At 39.6% G+C, this 14396-nt stretch overlaps 1 protein-coding gene across 1 annotated transcript; it reads left to right on the plus strand.

Annotated features, from left to right (window-relative positions):
* Window positions 1-12: 12 nt before the first annotated feature.
* Window positions 13-12846, plus strand: ECD (ecdysoneless cell cycle regulator). Its single transcript, XM_031956519.1, has 14 exons — window positions 13-238; window positions 1374-1594; window positions 3580-3697; window positions 4602-4689; window positions 4818-4996; window positions 7055-7247; window positions 7663-7791; window positions 8545-8670; window positions 8991-9076; window positions 10032-10138; window positions 10498-10690; window positions 11282-11349; window positions 11713-11942; window positions 12530-12846. The coding sequence occupies exons 2-14, from the start codon at window positions 1390-1392 to the stop codon at window positions 12758-12760; spliced, it is 1953 nt and encodes a 650-aa protein (XP_031812379.1). The 5' UTR covers window positions 13-238; window positions 1374-1389; the 3' UTR covers window positions 12761-12846.
* Window positions 12847-14396: the final 1550 nt, after the last annotated feature.

Genomic DNA, 14396 nt, shown 5'->3' on the forward strand with positions numbered 1-14396 from the left:
CCCCGTCGCCTTGACTCCCGACCGCAGCCTACGCCCGTTTCCCGCCCCCTCCTCTCTCGTCCCCGGCGGCGCCGGAAGTGACGGCGCGTGGCGCGCGGGAGTGATGTCAGCGGAGCCGCGGCGGCCTCCCCGCTCCTCCTCTCTTTTCGGCTCCTATCCCCTCCCTGGCGGGCCCTGGGGGGCAGTGTGGGGCCGGCCGGCCTCGGACATCTCGCCTGCCGGCGGCCGCCTGAGCCCGGTGCGTGTGGGCAGCGGGCAGAGGGCGGGCTTGGCAGAGTGGCCGCCAGGTGGGGCAGCCGGCTTTGCCTGAGCGCCGGGAGGGCGAGAGCCGCGGGGGTGACCTGCTCCGGCGGCAGTCACACCACCCCTACTTCCTTAGCCCTTCAAACTGCGGCCGTGGGCGGCCCGCTGACTCGGCGTGGGGGCCGGCCGTTGGGGACTAAAGCCCGACTCGAACCCCTCGGGCGGCTCCTCGGGGGCCTTGGGGAGGTGGCCGCGGAGGTCAGCCGGCTCTCCGGCGGGAAACTTCTCCAGCAAAACGCCCAGATGCCTTTGGAGACCCCGTCATCGTCCGTGGGGCAGAGGCTTGCTGTCTGGAGCAAAGAAAAAAGAAATGACGAACTAGAAAATCTAGAAAAATCTAGAAAAAAATGACGCACCTGTATTGTGTTCCGTCCCCACATGTGGGCAGTTTATTACCATAGTGTTTATCAGGGTCTCCAGAGGCCTTTGCAGATGTCTCCCTTTGTCCCACCACCGTCCTGCAAAGTAAATTTTATAGCAATTGTACTTTTACGGAGGCAGAATCACGGCTCGGGGTCACGCAGCTAGTCGGGCTGCCCCGAGTAAGGATTTGAACTCAGATCCTGCTTTCCGTCTCTGCTTCACGCAACTGCCTTTGTTCAGAGGGTAGGGAAGAGATGCAAATCATAAGCAAACTGGTGTCGCATGAAATTCAAACCCTGGCCCCCAGATAACTTCTCTTGCGGTTTTCATTCTCACCTTGCTTTCCCAGGGTAATTCATTTAGGATTCATTCAGTACTTATTATATGCCAGAACCTGAAAGGGCTGCAAAAATGAAAAAAAAAAAAAAAGATTTCTATGAAACTTCTGTAAGCACTATAAAGGATTTGTTTTACTTTCCTCTAACACTTAAGACGCATACAGATACTGTACAAAGAGGCCAAAAAATATATAGAGGAGATAGGAGGTGATATGAGAATTCAAAGACAAGAATTTCTGAGTATCAGAGGACGTTGCAGAAGAATGACGTTTAAGCTGCACTTTGAAAGTATATAAGGATTTCAGAAAATGGGGGGACCAGTTACCAAGCGGTTTATGTGATTCATGTTTTTCAAACTTTGAAATGCAGGTGTCTAAGAACAAGAATGGAGGGGAACATGAAACTGTCAGTGGCAGAAGATGCAGTGGAGTATCATCTCTTTCTGTTACCAGAAGAACCAAGAGATCCAGAAAAACACAAACAGGTCCTTCAGAAGTATATTGCAACAATAACAACCCAGTTTGCACCTCTGCTGGTCTCTTATATATGGCAAAATCAGCCTTTTAATCTCAGATATAAACCTGCTAAAGGTAAGGGTTATTTCTCATGTTCCTTACATGTCATTCTTATAAAGAGGCATGATCTTTCTCCTCTAGGTTTTCATTATTCTTTTTGCTCTAATTTCTCTGCTCCCTCTCAGTCCCCCTTCTGGATCGTCATCTGTGTCTTTCTTCCTAATTGAGTATATCCCAAAGCTTTCCCAGTATGTTGCTTCCCTCTTCTTAATACAAATTCTTATTCAATCGTATTATTCTTGCTTTTGTGGATTCAGTGATCATTTCTGCACAGATGAATTCCAGATCTCTGTAGCCAGCTCTAAGTTTTTCTCCTGAGCCCTAGTTACCAACTTTTTGGACATTTCCCCTAGTAATTTTGTCTAATTATGTATGTACAGACAATTTATAATCTTCCCCCTAAACCTACTTCTTTCCTAATTTCTCTGTGTGGAGATTAAAATTATCCTGCCTAATAAGAGAGACTGAGGCAGATGTCTGAGTTAATGACACTTTATTAAAGGGTCCATGGTCCCCTCTAATGAAGTGGATCTCAGATCTTCTTTATGATCTGAAATACCTCCTCCTCAGGGCTCTATTTTTATAGGGCGAGGTGTCCAGTCATTTCAGAACAGATGTACCAAATATAGAATCATTCCACTGAATAAGCAATGTCCACAAGATCACAAGTTGGGTCAAGCAAAGAATATCTCCGCATAAGATGGCTAGAATTCTCCTTAAATTTGGGTAGGAGGAAATGGTACCAGCTATTACCATCAAGTGACCTAAATGATCATAAGTTGATCATCTGCTCTTATTGAACAAGTGATTAGTCTGGAGGTACAAAAATATTTTGGGAGTCTTTCCATGTAGTTGTCACCTTGCCAAACTAGGCCTGGTCATCATCACGAGGCAAAACAAGGGTAGGGTAGAGGAGGGCCTTTAGCCAACTTCCTATAGTTAAGCAAGTGAGTTTAGAATTTGCAGCTCACAGTTCTGGGTCTTATATATAGAACTTTGATATGATTCTATCAAATTGATTAATACTGATTGGAATACACTATGGGTCCAAAATGAATTACTTCTTTCATCTCTCAGGTTTTGTAGTGAATGTGCGGGACCCTGACCCTGGGCCCTAAAGTAGCATATGAAAATTACTAACATAAATCTTTTCTTTCTTTTTTGGGGGGAGGAGAGGAGGTTGGATGGATGTGTGTGTGAAGCAATCAGGGTTAAGTGACTTTTCCAGGATTAAACAGCTAGGAAATATTAATTATCTAGGATGGATGTGCCATCTAGCTGTCCCCATAAATATTTTCTAAAATCACTGACATAAGTACGTTGAGATGTGCTGAACTCACAGAAGGAACACTTGTCCCATAAACTGTTCCTTGGTCCCAGGTAAGTAAGTTGCTGTTTTGACTTTTTAACAGACCCTGTGCCTGGGTTACTGTCTGGAAAAGATTCTGTTTTTAGCAGCCTTAGTATTCGTAACATGATTTAAAGCCAAAATTAAAAGCTTTCTTCTGCCTGACCGCGATTGCTAATTTGGCTATTTGGCCCACCTGTTTTGATGAAATAAAGCTTTGATTTAAAGAAAATCCTGTTTTTGTTTCAACTCTGGACCAAATGTTCTACCAAAGCTGTTAATCTTCACTTTTTGCCTTATGCAGTGTTGGGTGAAGGCCTGGAATTAGCTCAGCTTCTGGCTACAGATACTGGCTACTCAGGTACACCTTTACTTCCTAGGCCAGTGTTTGAGACCATTGAAGCTACAGAAGTCAGATCTGTATGAGTGGTACATTGCAGTATTGCAAAACAACCCACACGGTATACTGACAGAGCCCATTCTTTTTTTTTTTTTTTTTTTTTTTTTTTTTTTTTTTTTTTTTTGATTGATTGATTTGATTTTTGTGGATTATCTTCCATACATATTAGCAAGAGCATTTCTTATCCTGCTGTGTTTTTAGTGATGAATTGGTTTAACTATTAAACACCCCTTGGTTTTCTCTTGTTTTCAGGTAGCATTCCTGCTCATATTGTTGGTGTAACTAAATTTGGGGACAACATTGAGGATGAATGGTTTATTGTTTACCTAATAAAGCAGATTACAAAGAAGTTTCCAGAGTTAGTAGCAAGGTACTACATTTACTTCTAAAAATACTAAAAATCTTTTTGTAATTGTAATTGAGAGAATGACTTTATATTACTCTTATTCAGCCCATTGCAAAATAGATCTAAAAATAACATTGGAAAGGTGTTTTAAGGTACTTTCTATAGTCTTGCTTTTTCTTGTGGAAGATTAAAGTGCATTCTAATTAAATTCAATTTCCCTCAAAGTCCAAAAAAATCAGAAGTCTTTCTCATGAGTTTCCTTAATTGGTCCCTAGCCATACTTTTTTTTTCTTTATAAAATAATACAGCAAAATTTGAAGTAGAATCAATCAATAACTCATGCAGAAAGTAAAATAGGTAAATACTAAGGTGCAAAAATGCTCAATTCCCCTTCATATTTCCTTTAAAAAACATTATGGCAGTTCCAAATACTTCCAGTAGGAGGAGAGCTTAGCATTTGATTTTTGTTTAGTTCTTTTGAAGTCACCACTGAAATTCAGATCCTTTTTAGTCAGCTTTCCTCTACTCAAAACAGATAATTCAAATAATGGACATCTTCCACATAAACCTTTTTCTCTTTCTTTTAAAACACCAATAATATATTTTTGCTAAACAAAGATTGTTCTTCCTATAAGATAATGAGATTCATTAAAGCTCATTTGTCCAGTGATGGAAAAAATTAAATGTAAGTTATCCATTTTTAAAGGCCTTTAAATCTTAATCATCAACAGTGTTTTATATCATTTACAAAATATTGAAAAGAAAATATATTAATGATGGGAAAAACATTTTCATTACTAAAATAATTATATAAAATGCAAACTCTAAAAGTTGATATCAATTTTTACTTTAGTGTTATTGTTGAGACAAAAGTAAATTTGATTAATATTCATCTTCATGAGCAAAATTGACACTTCCTTTGAAATAGGATTGAAGACAATGATGGTGAATTCTTGCTAATAGAAGCTGCTGAATTTCTCCCTAAATGGTTGGATCCTGATAATAGCACCAACAGAGTAAGCACACTTCATTGCTGCAAATGGACAGGGAGGAAATTGTGGTTTCTTTGTGTGTGGATATTAATGAGTTATCATCTTAAAGAGTACTTTTGTTGTTTGTGTCATTTCCCATGTCACTTTACTAGGTATTTTTCCACTGTGGAGAACTGTGCCTTATTCCAGCACCACGAAAAGCTGGGGAAATATCCTGGTTACCTGCCACACCTCCGACAATCCATCAGGCATTGTCCATTATCACCAGGCACTCTGAAAAAATCCTTGCTTCTGAATCTATCCAGGCAGCAGTTAACAGGCGCATCAAGGGGTAAGAAAACAGGTTTTGTCATGTTACAAAAATGTCACTAGAGCATTCTGAACCACAATTAATAATGGGATTTCTTTCACTAGTTTTCTTTTGGACTCCTACCTTCTCTTGACCAGTGTTAGAATTACAGTATTTTTAAAATAAAGAAAATAAGGTTATATTATTTTAAGTTTTTAAAAATATTACAAAGTTAACCATGATACTTAGTAATAAAAATAAGCAAGCCACACGTGGAGAAAATTTCCAAATAAAGTTTACATATACAATAAAGTTTACAGTTTATTTTTTGATTAGAATAGGTAGCATGGTAAAGTAGACAGAAGGTCAACCTTTAACTGCTTTATTAGGTAAATAATAAATCAAAATCATTCTCAATGTCATCCCCAAATTTAGTTAACACCAACAATATGAGTAGGAAAGCTACTAGCGTTTAAGTCTTTTCTCTGACAGGAGCTGACTGTGTGACTATGGGCAAGTCATTTATTCTCTCAAGCAGCTCTAATAACGAAAGTATAGGCAAAGAAATGTTTCTACTCTGGAGGTGCCTTATCCTGAGGAAACAACATATCCTGACTTAAGAGGGGGAAAAAAGTTCTACAACATGTTTTTACTTTAAAAAAAAAAAATAAATAAAAATTAAAGCATTCAGATAGGTCTATATAAATATAAATGTTGTTTTTTTAAATATACATACCAATAATGATGGATTCTTATTCTCCTAATCTCAGTTTACATTACTTTATATAAGTCATTCTAGAGTTCCTTGTTTCCTTCATATCTATCAATTTTGAAGGGGCCATAATGTTTCATTAATTAACATGCCATTATTTATTCAGTCATTCCCCCAATTGTTAAACAGGGAATATGTTTCTAGCTTTTCATTAGTATAAATAAATTAGCCATGAATATTTCTGGATAGGTAGATACTTCATATTAGCAAACCCCATTTCATAGAGAAAGAAAATGAGGCAAAAAGATGTTAAGTAACAACACGTCTTATAGAGTCAAAGTTGAGATTTCAACCCATGGTTTTCCTGAGGTTCTTTTCATACCACAATTACAATTAGCAGGTAAAGAGGAGAAGTACTGTGATTTTACTCTTATCTTATCTATAGCTTGCCCTCCAAGTAATTAGTTTTCTTTATAGCTTGGGCTCCAAGTTTCTTATTTGGCTGTATTTTTGAGGTTAAGAAAAGTCTTCAATGATTTTCTTGATTTTTAAATATTTTGATTTTTTTCTTTCTCACATCCACTTTTAAAGCCTTATGAGCATAGATTCAGCTAACTAAGTGTCTTTTTTTCTTATTAGTTAAGAAACTAATGGGGTTTCTGTATTGTTATTGCCTTTTTATATAATGCTGTTATTTTTGATTATTTCTCTCTCCTATTTAATCATTTTCAGTTTCCATGCAGACCAGTACTATTAAATTGTATTTTCATTATTTGTATGTAGTATTGAATTTTGAATTCAATTATGAATTGAATTTATGACCTAAAATTTAGTTGAATCTTAAATGTATTATTGTTCAGCATGTCAAGGATCACAAAGAAAATAAGAATAGTTTTAGAAAAACATTTGTGTATTGTTTCTTTAAAAGTGAGTACCCTTTTATCCTTGGGAGTAAATAGGAGAATATTAGACTTTATATTTGGAAAACTGACCTTCACTTAACAGAGAAACAATTCAGTCAGTGTGTACTGAATATTATGTACATTGTACTATTTAAGTAATAACAGTCATGAAATTTTTTATCTTGTGTTCAGTATATTTTCTCTAGTTTTTCTCAGAGCAATAATCATTGTTGCTTTTTCCTTGCCCCGGAGTGCCTTTAAACAACAAAAAAAAAAAAACTAATAAATGGTGTCCCTTAAGATCTCTCACTCTTTTCCCCTTCCATTCCTTCACTTTTCCTCCTCTTTCTTTGTTCTTCTTCAGAGTGTATGTATGTATGTATGTATGTATGTATAAATCGAGCTCTGCTCTTCTCCTCAAGACCACCAGAATCCAAAACTATAACATGATGTGTAGGTTCTTAACAATATTGCTGTCCATCATAGGTACCCAGAAAAAATACAGACATCCTTTCATCGAGCTCACTGCTTCCTCCCAGCTGCTGCTGTGGCAATTTTGAAACATCGTCCTCAGCTGGTAGCTGCAGCTGTCCAGGCCTTTTACTTACGGGATCCTGTTGACCTTCGAGCTTGCCGAATTTTCAAAACGTTCTTGCCAGAAACACGCATAATGGCTTCAGTAAGATTCTGCTCTCAATTTTTAATTTTTTCCCCTTTGGTGGACTGGAATTTTGTCATTAAATTTTTGTAAGGAATGGCTGATTTAATAAGTCCCCATTTGTCTTTCTCCACTAAAATAAGAAAGAAACTCATTTTCAAGGACTCTGTGTAATTGTCAGCATAAATTATTGTCATCTCTTCTGTAGAATGTAGGATTATTTTTCACCTTGCCCCAAATCTGTCATTTAACAAGGCTGATGCTAACAACCACATCAGAAAGCTGAAAGTAAGGCAGGGGAATAGATGGTCCTTTTATATGTTATCTTAAATTGTGTTAAAAGTCTTACTTTAATGTTACAAAAGAGTGTACTGATTTTTTTCCCTTCAGGAAATTGTGATTAATATATTTGTTTTTTTCTTCTTTTTTTATGCAGGTCACATTCACAAAGTGTTTATATGCGCAGTTGGTACAACAGAGATTTGTGCCAGACCGCCGAAGTGGGTATAGTCTGCCTCCTCAGTCTCACCCCCAGTATCGAGCACATGAACTGGGCATGAAACTGGTAATATTTATGGGAGATATTTTTAATTTCTTTAAGTTCAGAATAACTCCTAAAATCAAATGGTTCTTTTTGAAATGTCTGAGATCATGCCTAATTTATCAGTAATTTTTCTTCATTCAAGAACAAAGACCATTCAAAGACAATCAGGGAATTTTCTTGATCAGAAATACGTTTTTATGATTTTCCTTCTCCTTGTATACTTTTCTAGTATATAGGTGTGCATGTATTCAGAGAAGCAAGTCTGTTTTTTTCCTACTCTAAATGAGCACAATAATTAAATTTCCTTTATCTTAAATGATATTTTTTCCTCAAAGAGGTCTTTGAACTCATAATTCTAGTTGAGTTGAAATTCATAAATGTGTCTTGAACTTGTTATCTAGTCAATTGCCAGGAGTGCTCTTTAGAAACTTAAAGATTTTTCTGAGTTTTTGCCATCTTTTTGTAATTCAGAGGATAATAGGAGTAAGAGCTGGAAGAGACTTGAGGGAGAATCTAGTTCACCTTTTATTTTCCAGATCAAGAACCTGAGACCCAAAAGATTGAGGACAACTTGCCTAAGAAGATACAATTAAAATGTTAGAGAACTTCTTATTCTACAGCTAGAGCTCTTTACCATACTTGTAAATACTAAGAAACTTGGTATTCAGTCTAGGTTTTCACAGAGAATCTCCAGCTGGCCTCGCCACCTTGAGCCTGTGCAGATAGAACAACAGTCACTTTTTCCTCCTTTTTATTCCTGTGTCTGTGATTTAGGCTCATGGCTTTGAGATTTTGTGCACTAAAGCCAGTCCGCTTCCTGAATGCAAGAAGTCTTCAGTGACTACCACCCCTCTTTGGAATGGCTTTCTTGACAATCTGAAACAGAATGACTATTTTGAGGTAGGGATAATAATGTATTCTTTACATGGACATTTCAAGAAGAATTAAACCAAATGTTTTAAAATCCTTCCACAACATTTTGTGTGACTTCACATGTGCCTTTTCAATGCAGGGAGGGAATCTGGAACTGAAAGTTTTAAAAATAAATGTTGCATTTTACATGTGTCTGGAGGAAAATAAGAAAAATAAAATCCTTATACACTTGTGTGACATATGACATTTGGGGTAGAATCTCTGGAGTGTGAGACAAACCTAGAAATTTAATACCATAGTGTTTGTGATTTATCATCTACTCAGCCTGAATGATCTGCATTTTTCAGGGAGAGATAGAAGGTTCTGCTAAGTACCTGCAGAAACTACACATGGCAGAGAACTACTTTCAGCAATCTGTGAATGGGCCAGAAAAGTAAGATTGTCCCTTTCTACCATTGGTATTTTATTTATCAAGAAAGATAAATAATCATTGAAAAATGTGGTTTTTAAATATTATGTCAGGCACCATGCTAGGCTTTGGTACTTGAGATATAAATACAAAAAGTGAAATATGGGTCATTTTATCATATCTAGGGGGATTAGGGAATAGGAGGAAGCAATATGTAAACTGGCTACCTGGGACTTAAAAGGGGAATTGTGGAAGAAGAGAAAGAGAAATCCTGATAAATCATGGCTAACTCAGACATGAGTAAAGCTCATGACAGGGGAAAAAAAAAAAACCCAGGAAAATTGTTTAGGACAGAAGTGTCAAAGTCACAGCTCATCAGAGCAGCATGAATCAGATTAAAATGTGATTGGAAAATATTTAACAAAATAAATGAAAATACAAGATGACGTAGATCATGTTAATTTGTTGTTTTCTAAGTCAATATCCTGCCTTTGGGGATCTATTCTGTGGGTTAGAAGTCAGCAAAGGGCACAGCAGATTGAGCTGCTGGCTGCACTGTGCCCTGTAGGAGTGACCCTGGCAGATGTGGCTATGCCCTCTACAGAATGCCAGGGATCTGCTGAGCTCACGTCCCCATTTGTAAATGACACCATTTTTTCTGGCACTTAAGTTCACAATCTTGGCTCTTTGATTTCTTCTTACTTTGATCGCAAATCCAGTCAGTTACCAAGGGATGGCGAAAAGGACACTGGACTAGAAAACAGAAAACTTGAGTTCTAGGCCTGGCTCTTTATCACCAACTGGTCTTAAGCAAGTTCGTGCCCTTTCTGGGATCTTGGTTTTCTTGTATGCTAAAATGAGGTTGTTGAACAAGATGATCTCATGTCCTTGTTAGATCTAAAATTCCAACATTGTGGATTAGCCAATTGCTGGGCTTCAAGTTTCATAAGTTGTACATTATTTTCTTTTCTTGTTGTAGCTTTCTTGACATAACTCCAGGGGAAGAAATCTTAACCTTATTACAAACAATGCCCTTTGAACTGGAGGAGCTTAAGAAAGAAGATGCTGATCTCCCCTTAGAGGATGGTAAGTGGTTCTCTTTGAGTGGAAGAGCTGGTAAGAGAGATTACTGTATCTTTGAGTGTAGTATCTCTGAATGTATTGGTGCAATATGGTTATCATTTCATGCTTCACATGAATAGACTATACCTTTTTTAAAACTACTTTTTGGTTAACTACTTCTGAATTCTTTTTTGGGAGGTGAAAGGGAGGTGAGACATGACAACTCCTGTGTTCATGTTATTTTTGAAACCCATAGAAATTGGTTAGAAGGAGATATTCAGGCACAGAATAATTATTTTTATTTGCCCTGTACTCTTAGTGTGTTCCAGGACCAATCTTGAGCAGGTTCTAGAAGTGTTCTTATATACTTTCTTCTCTGGTAGATGATCACTGGTTGTATCTTTCACCGGATCAGCTGGACCAGATTCTGCAGGAGACCGCTGGTAAAGGCGAACCGGGTCTCATTCCCACTCCCCCAGGGGAGAAGGAGCGGCCCTATGACCTAACCAAAGTCACGGATAGTATGAAGGCCTTTGTGTCCAAAGTCTCCACCCACAAAGGAGCAGAGCTGCCCCGGTGTGTACCTGACTTCTCCCTGCTCCTTGGGGTGTGGCCCCCTGGAGCCTGGCCCTGGTATTTCTGCTGCCTAGTGATTCAGAGCCTTTTCCTCCCTACCCCTGTCAGGCAGTGGGGTTCCTGTAGCTTCAAAGGGAAAAGTACTGTGGTGGCAGGAGGAGGGCCTTCCCTCCATCCCTGCTGTGCTGTTCGCTACCTCTGCAGCATCCCTGGGCCTGAGTGCCAGCTTTGCCATGAAACCATGGCCAGTGTCATGTTTCCTATCTGGAGAATCATGGCGTGGGGCAAGATGAGAATATTAATGACTCCCATTTATAAGAAAGTGTTTAGAACACACAACAGTGCCCTGATGGAAAGCGGGGGGGGGGAGGGGGGAAGAACCTGCTTGACGAGCAGGCATCAGGGATCTTGACCCCCAATCTGTGCCCCTTTGGCATCTGCACAATGGGTCTCTGTCAGAAGCAGACATCAGGGCAAGAGGTTCACTAAGAAAGAGGTTGTCTCCAGTTGGTCGGTCACCTGCCCAGAGTGGGCACGTCTGTGTTGAGAGGCCCCACAAAGGCCTCATTGTAGCTCTCTTTGGACTCCTAGGGAGCCATCGGAGGCACCTGTCACTTTTGATGCAGATTCTTTTCTCAGTTATTTTGACAAGATTTTGGGTAAGTCACAACATGCTTTTTTCTGGCATTCTCTAAAGGAGTTTGAAGCTGATAGAAGGTCAGAGACATGTGCTGTGGTCTGCAGAGGGCTTTTCTGGGGAGGAGGTGGGGGTGCAGCCTCAACACTCCCCTGGGCTTGCATCTGGAAAGCTTTGCTGGGAAGTGTTTTGGGGCACCTTTCGGCCTCGGTGCTCCTCTGGGCCTGCCTCTGCTGACCAGCACTGACCTTTGAGGCCTTCTTGAACGCTATTGCTCTGGGTCCCATTTGCACTTTCTCGCGGCTATACCTGAAGCAGCCAGGCCTAGTCCGCGGGGACAAGCTCTGGGCCATGGCTCTCCTTGGGTTTCTTCTCACTTGCACAGGTCCAGATTCTGGGGAGTCAGACTCTGATGATTATGGCAATGATGATCTGGATGAGGAGAACTCCGAATACCTTGACAGCGATGATGACTTAGACTTTGGAACCCAGGACCCTGAGGAAAAGGTCTCTACTAAAGAAACGCTGGACAGCATTAAGTCATTAATGGCACAGATGGACCAGGAACTCGCCCAGACGAGCATTGGGAAAAGCTTCACCACCTGGAAACAGAGGGTAAAGCCACTTCCTTCTTTCTCTCAAGTCCCTCAGAAGTAAGCGGTGTAATTTCTGGGTGGGCACCCTTCCGTTCTCCCTTTGTACATGTCATTGACTTCAATTGGATTTCCTGTTTGACAAAGAGAAGGCTCCAGAAGAAGGCCTAGGATTGCTTTTACTTCTTGCAGTGGCTGAATTCAGTTCTGAGTGGGGCCCAGCAGGGTCAGTAGAACCAGCACTGATTGTGACAAAAAGAGGTGGGGGGAAGCCAGAGGGAGGGACAGACCTGGAGAGAGAAACCAGCCACGTGCTTGGAGCTTGGAGCAAGCTTACAGTGCCCTCTACAGAAGGAGGAAATTTGTTTGGGTTGGTAGTCAGAGTCCTGCAGATAATATTTCACTATTTGGAACCAAATGTGCCCATTTTGAGATGAGCTCTCCTGAGAGATGTCTTCCTGCCACAGAGGTTGAGTCCTTTCTTCTCCTTTTTGGACTCAGGTTCCAGTTTTTTTAGCTTTTTGCTGTTTCAATTAAGTTTCAATCCTTCTTTCCTGACTTTGTAGAATCTCATGATTTTTTCTTCTCCTTGGTCTTGATTAATTCCAGGACAACTTGACAAAGGAACCGTCTCAGACTCTTGGCAACGATTTTGATGATGATAAAGCGACAGCAGATGGTTCTGTTTTGGAACCTGTGGATGTGGATCTGAATTTGGTCTCAAATATCTTAGAATCCTATCACTCCCAAGCTGGACTGGCAGGACCTGCTTCCAATCTTCTACAGAGCATGGGTGTACAGCTCCCTGATGACGTAGATCACAGACATCCCAGCACATAACTGAAAGTGTAACAAAATCTCCAATAAAAATTCTATCTGATATGCCCTCTGTTATTCTACTCACTTAATAAAGGCCATTCAAACAAGCCATGATCTCTAGAAAGTCTGCTTAGATTTCTGCATGATTTTCCCACTCAGCCTGAGAATAAAAATATCTTCTTTCTTTGTAGAAATAGCTCTCTTCAAAGGCATTGTCTTTGACCCTCAGTGTCTATGACAACTGCTTTTCTCTTGGCTTGACTTTGCCTCCTTCACTCAGGATTACCTATTGCAGTGCTAAGTGCTGAGGATACACAGAAGGGCAAAAGACAGTTCTGAATCTCGAGTAAAATCTTGTTGTCTGGCATATAGTTCTCCTTGGTTTTGTCCTCCTCCTTTTCCTAGGCAATGCTCTTTAAAAAAAACCAAACATTTATTTTTATAAGATCTTGATTTCCTTTTTTTTCTCCTTCCTCTCATCCTTTCCTAAGATGGCAGTCAATCTGATAATGGGTTGTATATGCACAATCATACTAATACATTTCCACATCACTAGTGGAAAAGGATTCAGATTGAAAGGGAAAAATCAGAAAGAAAAAAATGAAAATAATAGTTGCTTCAATCTGCATTCAGACTCCATAGTTCTTTGATATAGATAGCATTTTCCATCATGAGTCTTTTAGAACTCTCTTAGATCATTGTATTTCTGAGAAGAGCGAAGTCTATCAATGTTGCTGTTACTGTGTGCAGTATTCCCTGGTTCTGCTCATTTCAGCATCAGTTTATTTAAATCTTTTCTGGTTTTTCTGAAATCTGTTCTGACTATGGTCTTAAACCAACAATCCACCACCAGGTAGACTTCAGCTATGGAAGATTGGTGGGGATCCTCAGCATGACCAGGGCAGAATGTAATGAGAAAGCTTTGGATTCTATGCCAAGGAATCCCAACTTCCACTTTGTTGGGGCCAAAAAAAGATACTTCCTTGATGAGATACAAAGACTGAATCTGGATAATGGTCTGTATTTTAGTAGCATGTGGTCATCTTCCCTCTAGGCTAGGCAGTTAACAGGGACCTGTTTTCAGACCAAGGCTTGATGGAATTTAGATAAGCCAGGGATCAATTAGGGCAGAACTGAGTGAGTTCTCTCCCTCTGAGTCCTGAATTTATTAATTCAAGCTGCTTAATGCTTTGTACAAGTCTTTCCTGGTATCTAGGTATCTAAGGACCTTTAACTCATATCAAGGGAATGGAGAACCCAGTTCACCTAGAATATCTATGTTCCTGTTGGATTTGGCACTAAGAATTTATCCCGATCCTTCAGCAGTAAAGAGAACCTTCTTATGAATATGGGCAAATGACTCCATTAATATAAAAAGACTCTAGGGCATTAATTCCAGTAAAAGGAATCGTGAGTCAAGTAAGTTTTTAGAACAAAATTGAGAAGCATTGATAGGGCCTCCAGAATTTGAGAGGTAATTTTCCTTTTATTTTGCATTACTGTGTTCTCATTACAGAAATTCTTGCCTTATGTCTGTGAAAACATGTTTTTAATTTCTGCTTAATTCCCAGCTGTTTGACTGTGGGCAAATAACTTTTCTCAGCCTCATTTTCCTTATCTTAAATGGAAATAATGATAGTTCCTAGCTCAGAGTTTT

The sequence above is a fragment of the Sarcophilus harrisii genome, chromosome 2, assembly GCF_902635505.1.
Source record: "Sarcophilus harrisii chromosome 2, mSarHar1.11, whole genome shotgun sequence".
Taxonomy (NCBI): Eukaryota; Metazoa; Chordata; class Mammalia; order Dasyuromorphia; family Dasyuridae; genus Sarcophilus; species Sarcophilus harrisii.

Coding starts and splice junctions, on each gene's coding strand:
- ECD (XM_031956519.1), top strand. CDS start 1,390: ATGGAGGGGAACATGAAACTGTCAGTGGCAGAAGATGCAGTGGAGTAT. Junction 7,792..8,544: donor ATGAACTGGGCATGAAACTG/GTAATATTTATG, acceptor TCTGTGATTTAG/GCTCATGGCTTTGAGATTTT. Junction 10,139..10,497: donor TGATCTCCCCTTAGAGGATG/GTAAGTGGTTCT, acceptor CTTCTCTGGTAG/ATGATCACTGGTTGTATCTT.